Below are 17,888 nucleotides of genomic sequence, written 5' to 3' on the forward strand. Positions count from 1 at the left end.
ATGGCTGCCTAAAAACACTGCAGGATTTGTCAAATATGCATGAATGAGTCAAAGCAAGGCTTTGGGCATGTTTTGTATGAGAGTGTAACATCATAACATGATATAAAACTCAAAAAAGTTGATTTTACATGATATTGCCCCTTTAAGAAACCTGCAGCTGATTGGTCTGTGAAGCTGTCTGTCTACACTATAGTGGCTCATCTTTTGGCAGCCAGCGAGCAGACTTGTCACTGGCTCCCCTGGATGATGGAGCTCCTCACCCTCTATCTAAGGCTGAGCCCGGCCACCCTATGAAGGAAGCTCATTTTGGCCACTTGTATTTGGGATCTCGTTCTTTCGGTCATGATCCACACCTCATGACCGTAGGTGAGGGTTGGAATGTAGACAGACCAGTGAATAGCTTTGCCTTTTGACTCAGCTCTTTCTTTACAATGACCGAATGAAGAAACACCCTCATTACTGAGGACGAGGGCCCCAATCCATTGATTCTTCTCCATCTCCATCTCCCTCCTATCGTCACTCATGAACAAAACACCCAGATTCTTAAATTCCTCCACTTGAGTCAGAGACTCTACCCCGACCCAGAGGTGGCATTCAACCCTTTTCCAGTTGAGAACCATGGCCTCAGACTTAGAGGAACTGACATTCATCTCAGCCGCTTCACACTCAGCTGAAAACTGCCTCAGTACCCGCTGAAGGTCTTGATCTAAAGACACCAACAGAACCACATCAGCTGCATACAGTACAGACAAGACCCTATGGTTCCCAAACCAGACACCTTCTTCTCCATGGCTGTGCCTTGAGATCCTGTCCATAACTACTACAAACAGGATCTGAGATAAGGACAGCCCTGGCTGAGTCCAACCTGCACTGAGAACAAGCTCGACTTTGTGCCAAGAATGCGAACACAGCTCCTGCTTTGGTTCTACAGGGACCGAATTGCCCTTAACCAGACATGTCCTAAACCAAACCTCCACCCAAAATTACCATATATACCCATGGAGACTGGGCCTTGGTCTCCACAATGCATATTTGGTCCCCACGAGGCTGCATTTTTCTGGAAAWTGGTTCCCCCAATGTGGCAAAAACATGCCCCCCCCCCCACACACACACACATTAACATAGGTAAAAACATTATTACTCTGCAGCCAATAATTACATGATCAGTCATACCAGCCAACCTTTAAATTATTCACTTGAGTCCTCACAATTCAGCTGAGCTCTTAAGTTAATTATGCTACACCAGGGGTAATAAAGAAGATGGATGACACCCATTCATACATACAGTGCACACCACCACTCTGAGACAGCAACTGAAGACTGGTAAGGTCAGAGACCTGCAATTGATGGAAGTGTCATTCTATCATAGTGAAAATCTGCCAACAAAATAGGATCATAGATTGACTTCTCGTTGCTCCAGGGAATCAAACAAACAGCCTGAGACAGKTCAGTGGCCTTTCCCCAAATGCTAAACCTCAGAATCTAATCTAAACAAGCAATCACTCATTTTCTGTGACTGTCATCAATTTGTATGACAATAACTGTCATATCCAGTTGAGGTTTATTGACTCGCTGATGCTTAAGTCCAGAGTCGGTTAAAATCTTCAAGATCAGCAGAACTATCTCTTATTGTGTTGATAAGACATTATGAAAGAGTGCAAACYTTGTATGCTGATTTTCTGAAAGAGTAAATTAAGCTAATCAACTTTTTAAAAAGGCATTTTGTAACCAGCTTATGGCAAGATTTATAAACAAGCAATGTTATTGGTATCAGGGGTGGAAATTAGCACCCGCCACTGGCCAAGTGCGGGTAAAATTATGAAGTGGCGTGTAGATCTGAACAACGCACCCGCCTCCGTGGCGGGTGTGTAATGAACTAAAATATAAATAAATAAATAAAATGTGTTCAAATTGTGCTACTGACCTTTGTCAAAACCTCAGTTTTGTTTTTATTTTGCATTTCAGAGCCTGTAGGACGTTAAAAAAACATTAAATAAAATCATCTTCCAACCCGCTCTGCAGCTAGAAATAAGTTCCCCCCTCCTCCTTTCCTGCARGCTGTCATCTGTGTGGTCCGCCTYRCCATCCCCCTCGCACGCATTATACAGGTAAACATCCGATTATCAGAAGGAGAAAATAAAAACACCAACTTTAATGCGGCGTTACATACCTGGAGTTAATTGGGCAGTTAACCCTTTCTCAAGAGGGACCAAAGGAAGAACCGAAAGTTACATGTTTTTTTAAACAATAAATGGAAAGAAAAAAATGGACAATGGTGAGTTTAACAAATCCGTGTATGGTCCATTCTTTTTTTTTTTTTTTTCGTTTCAAAATAAAATTGCAAAAACAAAACAAGCATGTTGTATTTTTGTTTTCTGTTTTTTAAAACCTAAATGTAAAAATGCAAAATCGAATTATAGAAAATCAACAGCATTTGATTTTTGCTTTGGTCATCTAAATAAAAACAAAATGTGGTTCTTTTAATTTGTAGCGATGCCGGAAATGAAGTGAGTCGCCAAAGCAGGATAGTTTACAGTGGATAAGACGGCATAAAAACAAACCAGTCCTAAATAATAGGCAATGGCTGCACTTGAACCATTTTCAGCATTGATTATCAAACTTTTTGAGAGAGGAAACACTCTGAAATCAGTAACACTTTGCGTCACCACGGAGCTCCACATTACTCGGTAAGGAGTGTCAGAAGGTTTTGTATGGAGCACAACTTGCGAAGACACAACAATGTGTCTTTTCATAAAAGATTTTTTAATAATATGTATCTACTTCACAGGGTGCCTGTAATCTGAACCCCATCCCCTACCATGCAGAGTATGGCCACAAGCTGCACATGGACCAAAATGAGAAGTTGGGGATGTTTGGAGTTACCCATGTTCTTTCAGTTGATGGGTACAGTTCCAAAATTGTTGCACACTCTACAATYCCAGTAAAAAAACAATCTCATTATTTATGAGGAAGTGTAAAGGTGAGTGACATACCTGAATGAACATTTTATATGTTGATCTCAAATATTATGCTGGACTTTATGTATGCTTTGCTGTGTATTATATGTAATGTTTTATGTGACATCAACTGCAGTATATACAGTACGTCATACACATATACTGAAAAGCATATCTTTTTTTATTACAGATCTGCAGTTGTCACTTATGGAATGTGGGACCAAGTGAAGGTAGACCATGGGAAGGAGTTTTACTTAAGCCTGTACATGCAGGAAATCCTTTCCAGATACAGATTGAATGTTGACAGGCCGCCTTATGTTCAGACTACATCTTCCAGGGTAGGATTATGTGTTTCTTAAACAAGAAAAACAAGATTGTTTTATRATAATCTTGGTTTACTGTATATTGTTTTATTACTTAAACATACTAATTGTCAGCTGCTTATTCACTTTTGATTATACAATAATCTATAATTTGTTACCTTATACTTTTTAAATGTGTAATGATTTTTTTTTTCAGAATATTAGGGTACAGCAAATCTGGCCAGAGGTGAACAATCGCGTCAATTATCTACTGAAGGCAGATTTGGTGCACCTGGTAGATCAAGAGACCCTCGACATGCAGGACAACACTACAAAATACTGTGTTTCTAACTTTGGGTGCCTTCTCAGCCAGATCGGATTAAACCGGGTTGTCAGTGCATGGAACGCTCACAGGATTCCAGGTAAGTGAAGTAATTGTCTTAAAATGATCACCTGAGTCCTGTAGACACACATTATCCTACCACTGTGTAAATGTAGCTATTAGTCCACACCAGATGTTTAAGTTTCCAGTTTCTATCCATGAGGCTGACAKTCTGTCTACTTTTAAGATTAGACTGAAGACTTTCCGTTTTGATAAATCCTATAATTAGACTTAGGTTTCCTGAATTATTCTTCATTTCTGCTGCTATAGACGTAGACTGCTGGAGCACAAACTGAGCACATTTRCTCACTCTGCTGTTGTCTTTAGTCTCTCTTCTCTACATGTTTATTGTAATTATTTCTATCAATAACATTTTTTCTTTTTGTCTCTTCCAGAAGAAGGTGCACCTGGACCAGTCCTGGACCAGTTCTTCTGTGTTTACCTGTGTCTCTTTCCTGTCCCCCAACCAGCCGGTCGAGGCAGATGGCCGCCTGTCCTGAGCCTGGTTCTGCTGGAGGTTTCTTCCTGATTAGCAGGGAGTTTTTCCTCTCCACCGTTTGCTCAGGATGGGAGACTGTGATGAAGTGATTCAACACAATCTGCTGGTTTCTTCTTTAGATTGTTCTTTTTACGTACATTGCCATGAGACAACATATGTTGTGACTTGGCGCTATATAAATAAACTGAATTGAATTGAATTAAGAATAGGCTAAATTAGCTCTGTTTTGTCATGTGGATTGTTCAACCACCTTTAAACATAAGACAGACGTTCTTTCAGGTGTTCATTTCACTTTTCTTTTTCTAGGCCGAGGAATACCCAATCAGCTGGCAATTGGGGGAAGTGCTGCCAAAATTGCAGAAAGCCTGTTAACCTACCTGTTACCCTGTGCTACTGATGCACATCACCAGTATCAGCAGGATTTGGGATCTTCTCTGCGAACAGAGTCAACCTTTAGTGTGYACCCATTTCATAACGAAGAAGACAGAAGCCTGGCAGAGGTGGAGTTTGGGGCTACTTACCCAGATTTGTCTATAATTTTTAACAGTGTTGTCAACAATGACTACAGTATTTTCAATGAAGCACTTTTCTGCCTGCTCCATGTGAGAGACATGGATGAAATGTTAGAGGGGTGAACATTTTAATAAAATTATTCACACGTTTGAAATAAGTGGTGATTGTGAATTAATCCAAAATTATCATTTACAGTATATAAAAAAGACAGAAATTTAGTTTCAGTGCAAAACAACTATCTTTTATTGTAAAATGTCTGTATAAAAAAAATAAACTTTTGAACATTATTATAAACGTAAGACAACCTTTCCCCAATGTCATAAAACAATATTGTGATGAAAAATAAATAAAGGTAAAAAATAAAGAAAACTTGTTTAGTTAGGAAGTTTGTTAGAGCTAATAAAAAACACTGACCAAACACTCTGCTGCTCGCTCGGCTTGGCAGAAAACAGAAAACTTTGGTATAAAACAGGGTACTTTACAAGTATAATGAACTGGAACTGTATTATTATTATTAACAAACCTGAACATTTTTAACAATATTAACCTGTTCAACAAATGATGTCGCGCAGAGCAGCGACTGCATCATCCAGCCCCACAACTGATTGGATGTGGAATTCAAAATCCTCCCCACGACACTTTGGACAGTGAGTATGGCTTTCATGCCACTGCTGCAAGCAAGACTGGCATCCAAGAAGACTTCTACAGCAGTCCGCAAACATTGGCTCCTTCATAGGATCTGTATTATTATCTGTATAATTGCAACATTGCACAATATTTTTTAAAKAAGTTTTACATTTAATTTGCTTGGTATAGACAATACTTAACACAATCATCAAAATAATATTCTGCATAGCAACCTAAAATCAATAAAATAACCTTTGCATATGATGCAAGCAAAAGCAGCTCTCACAGCTGCAGCCTGATTCTCGTTAAGGCACAGTGCTGTGTGCTGATTGGCCTGCACAAACTGAACAAGGTCTTTCAAGGTTTTTGAGATGTCCTGCAGACCCTGTAATGCAAGAACGACCTCCTCTATTTGGTCCAATACACTTGGCAATCCAGTGTCCTCTTGGTGACTGAAAACACAAAACATTGTTTCAGTACAGCAAAACAGTGAAACAACTGAAACACTTCATGACTTGAGCTTAAACAATGACCTTTCTCTCCTTATTTTAGTCCCTCTTAGCCTTTGGTGTTGTCCCTCTGGCACAGCATATATTTTTCTTGCGTGCTGCTTCCAGAAAGCAGGACCTAATAGTTTTATAAAACACAAAACATTCAAGTCAAACTCAGTTTTCAGAATGAAACTTTTAAAAAAACAATGCGAGCCCCAGTTTTTGTTTTTATTAAAATGTAGTTACCTCTTGTTCCTTCACAGTCCACAWTTTTATTGTAGTGACTGTCAATGAGGACAATTAGCTCATCCTGCCCAAGAGCATCAACCACTTTGGCTTTGATACTGGCCACTGATGACTCAAACTCAGAAAATTTGACAGTGATTGTCTTTTGAGTTTCGAGGGCCCCATCAGTTACCTCAGCTACAAAGACACTCCTYAGGGTAAACAAAACACCAACTTAGATGCATAACGCTGCAGGTTAAATAACGTTATAAAAACTGTTATAYTTTTACCTTTGCATCATCTTTACTCCACAGGCTCTTGGAGCCTGAAGACTAGAGGAAGAACTAGATGAAGCACTTGCACTTTGGGCGGGGGGGGGGGGCAAACCTCACAGGAGGTTCAGTCGAAGCTGGGGTGAAGGCATCACCAGTGATCTCACCATGGACCTCATTGTGGCTACTGCCTCTTAGTTCAAAAGTGCCAAAAGCCCCTCCCTCATCAGGCAACACACCTCGGTTGTCATCAGCTGTTAAAAAAATGGAGTCTGCACGTACCTGAAAGAAAAAAAAGTTAGAGTACCTAAATGGTAAATAATACATTGATTCATTATAAAAACATTGTGTGGTTAGCCCATAACATGCTTTTTTTTTATTACTTCAAATTTAAAGTTTCTATTGTCGTATTTGCCCTATGTGTTATTCCAAATTTCACAACACTTGATGCTAATGATTCAAAACACAGACATGAGAATAATTAAAAACAAAATCTGGGCTTTAAATCCCTGAGTAAACTAAGAACTCAGCCAGAATTGTTACTAGCATTAGCCTATGGTCAACTATTGTTAAACATCCACAGAAGGTTAATCAAATGTAATGATTTAATTACTTACTTGGAATATTAAAGCAATCTTGTCGGCAGTAAGATCATCAGCTCTCAATGAGATGRGTCGATTCCCTCTAAATAATACAAACGTATCCATTTTTGAACTAGCAGATTCGGAAGTGCTAACTGAAAAGAGTTTGTGTCGGGAGATCAGGTCTTCATTTCTGGTTCCGCCATAAGGTCCCATTGAATTACTGGTAATAAAAAATAAAAGCTCGTCTTTGGTTTAACCATTGCGGTTTTAAAAAAACATAGCCCTTTTTTATTTTTACAATTTCCGTTTTTGTAATTTTGTTTTAAACACGGAAAAACAAAAAATCACATGCTTGTTTTGTTTTTGCAATTTTATTTTGAAACCAAAAAACCAAAGAACGAACCATACACGGATTTTAAGAGGACAGTTAATTTTGTTTCATCTGTCGGAAAACAGCAAAGCTGAACTGTAGGCTGGCATCAAGAGCAAAAACCTGAAATCAGCTGATTAAAAACACTGTTTACATAAATGTTAGTTTAAAAAAACTCCATTAGTTAAATATTTTAACTCAATAACCATGATCTCTTTGATTGACCAATAGAAACTCAAGGAAAAACAGTTTTTAACCTCTAGGAAATGTCTGAATATCAGCTGACAGTGCCAAAATAAATAAATAAATAAATAAATAAATAAATAAATAAATCTGATCCTTCTTTTCCCTTAACTTTTCTCTGCAGGCTATTTTTGGATGCAGAACAAAACAAAAACCCAGGCAAACTAAGTAACAAAATGAACCTTGTGACATGAACTTTTTCAAAAGTAAAAATAGAAATGATCTCATGCTGAGAAAATGGATCATCAGAGGGAAATCTCACTTGGAAGACACATGTTCATGCTAGTAGCCTGCAGAACAAAACCTACAAGTGATAAAAGACAAAGGCTGATTTTATTAAATGGAGATAAATTTACCACAGGTAATTTAGTTGCAAGGTAATTTGTTTATTTTTTTTACCATGAAAATTTCTCCCATATTATTAAAGTTAAAACGTTTTTTTTTTCAGCCAAGTAGCCCACCTAAAATAATTGGTGTTCCACCTACATACCAGCAAAAAGCAWGTTAGTAAGAGAAGTAGAGACATCAAAAAGTCCATCATTTTAATTTTGGGCAAACAGGTTGGCTTGAATACTCTTAAGACACTAATAGATTTTGAGTGCCATTATCTGATTTTAGCACGAACACTTTAATTAGGCCACCAGGACCATGAATTGTCTAAATGCCACCGTGTTACACAAACAAAAAAATAGTGGCTGGTAAAAAGTTTGAGTGGCCGGTACAAAACTTTTTCTACCAGCCACTGTGGCTGGTGGGGACATTTTTTTAATTTCCACCCCTGATAGTTATACATAAATGCCCATTACACTAAAATATCAATACAATCCTATTCATAGACAATATAAACAGACAGTACTTACTTGTCCACCCAGGATTTAGCTACTTGCATTATCAGCTTTTTGTTTCGTTCTTTTATATCCTTCTCCAAATCAGCTTTGTCTCACCAGAAACATGTCAAAGGACATTCTCACTATGAAATGTTAGCAGTATAATAATCCAGGATAGCAGTGTATCAGTCCATGCACATTAATCCTAACACCTAACCAGCTGTGAGCTACAGCAAAGCAGAAAATGTACAAGTGTCAAACTTCCATTATGTTTAAAGAACACAAATATCCCCATTAACAAGCTTTTTGCAGACATTTAAAATGTACATTGATGAGATTTTGATTCACTGTGCATCAGCACCTGTACATACAATTACTATCTACGACTAAGCTATACATGTTTACACGTTTTTGTGGAACATCATTGTCAGATCAACAAAAACTGCAACTCAGTAGGAAAGATCATTCTGTACCTTGACTTAAGTCTCAGATGGTGTATTTTTTGGCAGTGTTGCTTTCCTAAAAGCTACCTTACAACCAGTAGAAAATTATTTCCTGTTATAAGCTAACACATTCAAAGTCACAGACTAATTATGTCCTGGGACAGCTATAAACAACAGGTACCTGTAATTATTTTGGTGATCATGGCATCAAGAACAATTTATGTACCTTGTTATCTTTAGCTGAAATTTCTGTTGTTTTTTCAGCAAAGCCTTAGAAATTACAATTTTGATTTCCATGTAGAGAAAGAAACAGACTCACATGCAAAGGTTAGACTGGCCTCCCGGCTGACAATTGTCCCAAAAGAGTTGGAGGCAAGGCACTGATATGTTCCAGCATCTTGGTCTTTGTTCAGACGACTGATTCTGAGGTTGCCTCCAGAAAGGCTGTAGTGAAATCCAGCTTTGTGAATGATTTCTGTTCCATTCAATTTCCATCTAAAATGGAAAAACAAAGAAAGGAGGAAAATATTAATCAAAGTCAATCTGAACACTTTTCAACAAAGACTGAAGCATTAAAGATTACAAGAAGAGCATTTGTTGTTTATTTGATTGCATGTTCATTATAACCTGCTACCAAAGGTAAAAGGGCAATACTGTTTTTACCCGTACTCATATCTGCATGTGTGTTTGTCTGTACCATTAGCAAAATATTTCATAAATCAATCGAAATTTTAATGGAACTTTCAATAAAGTAATCATTGGGCTGACATCCACTTTAACTCAAGATGGCCACCATGGCAAACCAAACTTTTTCAAACACAAAACTGTTTATAACTCGGTTACATTTAGACGTATTAAACTAATGTTTGTTGTAGTGGTAGCCAAGTGAAATACATGGTCTAAAGGTCTAAAACTGGTATCTTCCAACTTCATGGCAATTTAAGCTGTAGTGAACCCTTATGATGCCAAGAACTTGACTCTAAGAAAAAACAAAGTGGAGGCCATTCTTCTTAACAAACCCCAACCAGACCACATCAAAACTCTGCTTAATCATTATGGTGGCACAATTAAAACAAAATTGATGCTTAAAAACTTCAGCCTTCCCATTTGAATCAAGTGTATGTGTCTARGAACCAATTATTTTATGAATGACCAGACTTTGAGTAAAAAAATCATTGGCTATACATCTACAACTGAATAATATTTGGAACCAAACTATTTCAAGACAACTACCAGAGTTGTTCAAAAATAGCCAACACAAAAATACTATAACTCTGCCCATTTAAATTTTACATACATTGAAGAGAAAATTGTTTGGGTAATAGCTTAAAGTCATGTTTTAAGGGTTACTTGTTGTGTAACATCTTTACCACTAACTTTGACTACCACAACTAATCAACACGAGATATCATAAAAATTGTTCTAGCTTTTTCAGTGTAACAGATATTGAGCTAAAATGTGGTAGTAGCTTAGAGAAATTTTCAGCGCAACCATGAGCGTGACATTTTGCAAGGATGTTTAAGGCTGTGCATACCAGCGTGTCTAAAATTTGATAAAACGACTAACCCTAAGCCTAACTTTATGGAACGGTTCACTTTATGGATCCAGGTTAATTTGAGTCGATCACTAAAATAACTAGTGGAGCTTTTCCATGAGCCAACCGGTGCAGCCCGGACCTGACTTATCAAGCACAAGCTTTTTCCGAGGAGTTGAACTGAGCAGCTCAGACCGGACTTGTCATGAGTCCAAACTGTTTGTGTGGAGATGAACCGAGCAGCTCAGACCCGACAGCATAGCCAGTGAGTTATTGAACCAAGATGTATGACTGTGAAGCATTCCAGTGACGCTGTTTTTTAAATTGTTGTTGTTGTTTTTTCTCTCAGTGTGTTTGCTAATTTGTGGACGGTATTGTGATGTCTTCCTGAGGACATTAGGGATTCAGGTTAATTTATACTTTGGATTTGTGGAACTTGATTCAGTGCTAGGACACAAATCCTTTATTGAGTAGCTCAGGAACCGACCAGCTCTATTTAACATAAGCTGACCTTAGTCTAAAACTCTTGCATGAAACAAGGCAGGTGATTCTTTCAAGATATTGTAATTTTTTAAGTATAATACACCTTTTTTGTGTTGTTGCAGGAAATCAGGTATTTTGGGGGCTGAGGCCATGGATGCCTGCTGAGTAGGTGCAGGATAGTCATATAATCCAAGCAGTAGCTGATTGCATGAYAAACAATGTCAGACTGTGGCGCTCTCCCACCTACATGCAATCAAATCCCTCACAAACACCAGAATTCTTGTAGACCAAGGCAGAGCTGCACTCACAGAGCCCCTCTGCAGACTCCTTTCTTTTAATAGACACAATGTGCAGCACAATGGTTTTTCACAGCCCTTCTACAGTTCAGTCATAAAGTAAGTGTCCGCACTCGAGAGCCTTATTACTACACACAATAGAGAAGAGCCTGTGGGAGGTGGCCGCATTCCCACAGGATGACAGCAGCAATTCATTTGCAGCTGAAATGGAACAAACAAATAAACAAAAAAWAAATAAAACAAAAAAGAGATATAGAGAAATTTCACAACCAAACACATTCAACCTGAAAAGCAAAGTAAAGCATCAAGGGGGATATGGAGGTGATGTTTCTGTATCAAAAACAGATCACACTCTCATTTTCTATCTAAAAAGCCATCCCATCTAATAAGGAAGCAGCCTCTATACAGCTGTAATTGCTCTGAGTACGTCCGCATCAGATCCAAAGATAAACAACTTAATCGGTGACAGCTTGAAAAACCAAATGCTGTGTGAGATTGTCTCCATCAGRTAATCGGTTCAGCACTATCTGTGTCTTTCTAAAACATTGGACTGTGTGGGGATGGTAATTAGGGCTTGAAAATGTTTAGATTTATGTGAAAGGGTGATCATGATCCCCTCTGAAATGGTAAGATGAAGGCATTTTGATTCCATAAATGCTCAATATTGTATGTCTGTGGCAGTTAGGCATGGTGATGATTCACAATAAGTACCCATCAAAAGCTGCTATTGTTCCTTTGTGACAAGCTAAAGTGCCCCTGACAACTCGTGTCAGTTTTATAGTGATTTTATTCACTAATATTTAGATATTTTTTGTGGCTCTTGCACACATTTTAGCACCAGATAAATTGAGCGAAGGAAACAGCATGAGGGAAACTTTGAACCACAAGAGGCTGTCACTGTTTATCTTTCATGAGAGGAAGAGCAGCAGAATACATCAAACACATGTTAAATAGAAAAATTATTCATTCTGTTTATAGTGATTTATAATGGCAAGCAGGCCACAACAGCAGCTCCATTTGTTAAGCACATGCTTTACCCAATCATGTAACAACGAGCCATGTACAGAGCCGCATAATACCACACCATCTGGCTTATGAGACTATGAATTTTGCACAATCTGTTTGGTCCTGGTGATAATAAATACGCCTTTGAATACTTTAATTTCTTGCCACAATAATTTGTAAATTTTACACAACATGTGGTTATGGTTACACTAGAATGCAAATCTAAACTTAATAAAGAGATTTACAAAAATAATTGAAAATCTAAAATTATTTGCTGAGTTGTAGAAGTTTCAGATTTGAACACTGTCCTTTTCTGCTATGATCCATCTGTTCATTTGTTTATTACAGAAAAGTAAAAAAAAAAAACTTACTGTTTTTTTTTTTAATGCAGTGTGAATGCTTTGTGCTGAAACACTGCTGAAACTGGCTCAATCCAAATTGAGATGCGGTTAAATAACGTCATTAAAAGTAGCACTGATTAAAACTGCAAGCAGTGATGAAGGGCCCTCATGCACAGGAGCGATCCAGACCATGCGTAAACCTGGCTGACGCTGTAGCTGGCAAGTTCTGTCAAGTTTTGTTAGGCACAGCCAACCTAGATAGTACAAAATAGCCAGTTATGCAACAACCAGGACAAGTTCAAGTTCGCCAAGGTGCCACAGCCACAATCTTTGGCTGCCAGTAGCTATGACCTTTTTCCACAGTTTTTCTAAGGGTCGGAGCTTCACACAGTAATTCTAAAATCATTTGGATGAAATATGAAATTTTGGGGAAAAAAATTCAAACACTAAATGTTACTTTTTGCACAGCCATTGGGTGGCACATTGATGAACATTAGCATAAAGGCCATGTTCAAGCATCACAAACATTTTTTGCAAAGATGGACAATTTACATTGTTACCCTCAACATTGGCCTTGACTTATCAACCGTTACTATGTATAAATCCATGAGCAAACTTGATAGTGCACACTATGCTAATTTATTCACCGTACGCAGTGAGGACTACATCTGTCAGATGAGCAAAACAGCAGCCACAACCCATTTAGCATGTCTGCCTTCATGAATATGTAGATTTTATGATGATTAGCAGGTCACACAAAATACTGGGCGGAGGATCTTTCTTTTAGGAATCTTTCTCCAAATACAGCCTGCATTACAATAATTAGGCTACACACTGAAAATGATAACATTTAATGTGATGGTGTTTTCCTTTTACCACAAATTTTATAAAAACAATAAATCTGTTAGGCACACAACTGACAATTGATGAGGGTATAGCGAACTCTTGCAGAGGGGCAGAGATGACAGCTTTTGCAGGGAGTGGTAGGGTTGCATTCTCAGCCCCTTCGAAATACAGGACAGCTCCCACAGGGGTGGGACTATATTACGAAATGCATCAATTATGACATCGCACCACAATTTTTCTTAGTTCATCAACATCTGAGTTGCATCCACCTAAACACGATTTAATCGTCCATCCGTCCATCCATTTTCTTCCGCCTATCCGAAGTCAGGTCGCGGGGGCAGTAGCTTCAGAAGGGAGGCCCAGACCTCCRTCTCCCCAGCCACTTCTTCCAGCTCCTCCGGGGGAACTCCAAGGCGTTCCCAGGCCAGCCGAGAGACATAGTCCCTCCAGTGTGTCCTGGGTCTTCCTCGGGGCCTCCTCCCGGTGGGACGTGCCCGGAATACCTCACCAGGGAGGCGTCCAGGAGGCATCCTTACCAGATGCCCAAGCCACCCCAACTGGCTCCTCTCGACGTGGAGYAGCAGCGGCTCTACTCTGAGTCCGTCCCAGATGACCGAGCTTCTCAACCTATCCCTAAGGGAGAGCCCAGCCACACTGCGGAGGAAGCCCATTTCGGCCACTTGTATCCGAGACCTCGTTCTTTCGGTCATGACCCAAAGCTCATGACCATAGATGAGGGTAGGAACGTAGATCGACCGGTAAATTGAGAGCTTCGCTTTTTGACTCAGCTCTCTCTTCACCACGACGGACCAGTACAGCGCCCGCTTTACAGCAGACGCTGCGCCAATCTGCCTGTCGATCTCCTGCTACCTTCTCCCCGTATTTGTGATCAAGATCCCCAGATACTTAAACTCCTCCACTTGAGGAAGGATGACCCCCCTGACCCGGGGAAGGCACTCTACCCTTTTCCGGCTCAAGACCATGGCCTCGGATTTGGAGGCYCTGAGCRTCATCCCYGCCGCTTCGCACTCGGCCGCGAACCGCTCCAGCGAGAGCTGCASATCACGTWCCGATGAAGCCAACAGGACCACATCATCCGCAAAAAGCAGAGATGCGATCCTAAGGCCACCAAAACGGATCCCCTCAACACCTCGGCTGCGCCTAGAAATTCTGTCCATGAAAGTAATGAACAGAATCGGTGACAAAGGGCAGCCTTGGCGGAGTCCAACTCTCACACGAAACGAGCCCGACTTACTGCCGGCAATGCAGACCAGACTCTGACACCGGTCGTACAAGGACCTGACAGCCCATATCAAAGGGCCCGGTACCCCATACTCCCGGAAAACCCCCCACAAGGCCCCCCTTGGGACACGGTCGAACGCCTTCTCCAAGACCACAAAACACATGTAGACTGGTTGGGCGAACTCCCATGCACCCTCTAGGACCCTGCTGAGGGTGTAAATCTGGTCCAGTGTTCCACGCCCAGGACGAAAACCGCACTGCTCTTCCTGAATCCGAGGTTCGACTATCCGACGGACCCTCCTCTCCAGGACCCCTGAATAGACCTTACCAGGGAGGCTTAAGAGTGTGACCACCCTGTAATTGGAGCACACCCTCCGGTCCCCCTTTTTAAACAGGGGGACCACTACCCCAGTCTGCCAATCCAGGGGGACTGCCCCCGATGTCCATGCGATGTTGCAGAGTTGCGTAAGCCAACACAACCCTACAACATCCAGAGCCTTAAGGAACTCTGGGCGGATCTCATCCACCCCCCGAGGCCCTGCCACCGAGGAGCTTTTTTAACCACCTCGGTGACCTCATCCCCAGAGATCGGAGAGCCCAACCCAAAGTTCCCAGGCTCAGCTTCCTCAACAGAYGGCATGTTGGTGGGATTGAGGAGGTCTTCGAAGTATTCCGCCCACCGGRCCACAARGTCCCGAGTTGAGGTCAGCAGCACACCATCCCCACTATAAACAGTGTTGGTGCTGCACTTCTTCCCCCTCCTGAGACGCCGGATAGTGGACCAGAATCGCCTCGAAGCCGTGCGGAAGTCTTTCTCCATGGCCTCTTCAAACTCCTCCCACGCCCAGGTTTTTGCCTCATCGACCACCCGAGCCATATGCCGCTTTGCCTGCCGGTACCCATCAGCTGCTTCTGGAGTCCCACAGGCCAAAAAGACCCGATAGGACTCCTTCTTCAGCTTGACAGCATCCCTCCCCGAAGGTGTCCACCAACAGGTTCGAGGGTTGCCGCCGCGACAGGCACCAGCAACCTTGCGGCTGCAGCTCAGATAAGCTGCCTTGGCAATGGAGGTATGGAACATGGTCCATTCAAACTCAATGTCCCCCACCTCCCCCAGAATGTGTTCGAAGTTCTGCTGGAGATGGGAGTTGAAGCTCCATCTCACAGGGGACTCCACCAGATGTTCCCAGCAGACCCTCACTACARGTTTGGGCCTGCCAGGTCTGACCGGCTTCCTCCCCCACCACCGGAGCCAACTCACCACCAGGTAGTGGTCAGTTGACAGCTCCGCCCCTCTCTTCACCCGTTTGTCCAAGACATACGGCCACAGATCCGATGAAACCATGACAAAATCGATCATCGAACCGCGGCCTAGGGTGTCCTGGTGCCAATTGCACATATGGACACCCTTATGCCTGAACATGGTGTTCGTGATGGACAATCCGTGATGAGCACAGAAGTCCAACAGCAGAACACCACTCAAGTTCAGATCGTGGGGGGGGGGTCCTCCCAACCACGCCCCTCCAGGTCTCACTGTCATTGCCCACATGAGCATTGAAGTCTCCCAGCAGAACAAGGGAGTCCCCAGGAGGGGCACCCTCCAGTACACCCTCTAAGGACTCCAAAAGGGGTGGGTAATCTGAACTGTTGTTCGGCCCGTAAGCGCAGACAACAGTCAGAACCCGTCCCCCCACCCGTAGGCGGAGGGAGGCTACCCTCTCATTCACCGGGGTAAACCCCAACGTACAGGTGCCAAGATGGGGGGCAACAAGTATGCCCACTCCTGCCCGYCGCCTCTCACRGCAGGCAACTCCAGAGTGGAAGTACGTCCAGCCCCTCTCAAGGAGACTGGTTCCAGAACCAGAGCCATGCGTCGAGGTCAGGCCGACTATTTCTAGCCGAAACCTCTCAGCCTCGCACACTAGCTCCGGTTCCTTCCCCACCAGAGAGGTGACGTTCCACGTCCCAAGAGCCAGCTTCTGCAGCCGAGGGTCAGACCGCCCGGGTCCCCTCCTTCGGCCGCCGCCCATTCAACACTGCACCCGACACCTTTGGCCCCTCCTACAGGTGGTGAGCTCGTTGGAAGGGGGACCCACGTCTCCTCTTCGGGATGAGCCTGGCCGGGCTCCGTGGGTGAAAGCCCGGCCACCAGGCACTCGCCATCYTGCCCCACCTCCAGGCCTGGCTCCAGAGGGGGGCCCCGGTGACCCGCGTATGGGCGAGGGAACGTCAGATCCAAAGTTTTCATTCATCATAAGGGGTCTTCGGGCTGCGCTTTGTCTGGTTCCTCACCTAGGACCTGTCTGCCTTGGGTGACCCTACCAGGGGCATAAAGACCCAGACAGCATAGCTCCTAGGATCATTGGGACACTCAAGCCCCTCCACCACGGTAAGGTGGCAGCCCGATGAGAGGCTGCCACCTTAAATTTGTTTCTGTTATTTCATGTAACATGGTGGATTAAAAAACATGACTGAATCAACACAGTTTTTTCTTTAAAACTTTTCTGTTGGGTCCCCCAGGATGAGCTGGAAAGTGTCACTGGGGAGAGGGATGTCTGGGTTTCTCTCCTGGTCCTGTTGCCTCTGCTAACCAACTACTAATTAACAGAAGAACATGAAGATGGAGGAGTGTAAATTGGCCACATTTCTGGGGTCTCATTTATAAACGATTGCGTGGAAACCATACTAAAAGTGAACTTACGGCCAAAAGGCGGAAATGGCATATACTMTATACTGTATATATTGCTAATACTACAGAAAAAACAAACAAAAAATAAAGACAAAAACATTATTGCCTCTGCCTTCAGTGGTGGGTGACAAAATGTTGTAAAAAGCAGCTGCTTTAATCTTGGTTGGTACCTTGCTCAAACTTTAGGTGCCTCTTCCGACAGTTTATTTCTTTTTATCTGGCGTGGGGTGAATAAGTGCTGGTCATGATTTAGTTCTTGGTTGTTTGTTTGTTGCATCTCATCTTTTGTCAATATCTGTGTCAGCAGCAGAAATCTTGACAGGAAACAGCTGACCCAGTCATCCTTTATGTTGGCTCAATCCCATGTATTAAATAAACCGATGCTCTCAAATCTCACTCCAGCATTTTCCGTGAGCGGTCATGATTGATTTGAACTTTTTATTTGCCAAAGCCACTGCCACATAACACTAACCCTTTCAATAGACTAATGGTCCATGAGTGGGGGAATAAAGAGGGTAATACACTGCTCTGAACTGGGAGCACACAGAGCTCAGTGTGCATCCTGATGCTACACATGTTTCCAGCAGGGGTAGAAAGAGAAACCCAGCCCAAATTAGAAGACATGTAATGCATCAGTTTTATCCTGATCTATCTATCTATCTATCTATCTATCTATCTATCTATCTATCTATCTATCTATCTATCTATCTATCTATC

At 42.1% G+C, this 17,888-nt stretch overlaps 1 protein-coding gene and 1 long non-coding RNA gene across 3 annotated transcripts in view; both read right to left on the bottom strand.

The window, feature by feature from the left end:
- Nucleotides 1-17,888, bottom strand: part of LOC106515062 (contactin-4) — a 116,128-nt gene that overhangs the window by 68,427 nt on the left and 29,813 nt on the right. For both annotated transcript variants that reach the window (XM_014004675.1, XM_014004674.1), the window contains exon 4: nucleotides 9,055-9,230. In XM_014004675.1, the coding sequence (XP_013860129.1) occupies nucleotides 9,055-9,230 (176 nt within the window). The remainder of the gene's footprint in view (nucleotides 1-9,054; nucleotides 9,231-17,888) is intronic.
- On the bottom strand, nucleotides 5,472-6,196 carry LOC106515063 (uncharacterized). Its single transcript, XR_001309958.1, has 3 exons — nucleotides 6,018-6,196; nucleotides 5,814-5,907; nucleotides 5,472-5,732 (listed from the first exon to the last, which is right to left on the bottom strand). It is a non-coding gene; the product is annotated as an uncharacterized LOC106515063 (long non-coding RNA).

Source organism: Austrofundulus limnaeus, unplaced genomic scaffold, assembly GCF_001266775.1.
Source record: "Austrofundulus limnaeus strain Quisiro unplaced genomic scaffold, Austrofundulus_limnaeus-1.0 Scaffold26, whole genome shotgun sequence".
Lineage (NCBI taxonomy): Eukaryota > Metazoa > Chordata > Actinopteri > Cyprinodontiformes > Rivulidae > Austrofundulus > Austrofundulus limnaeus.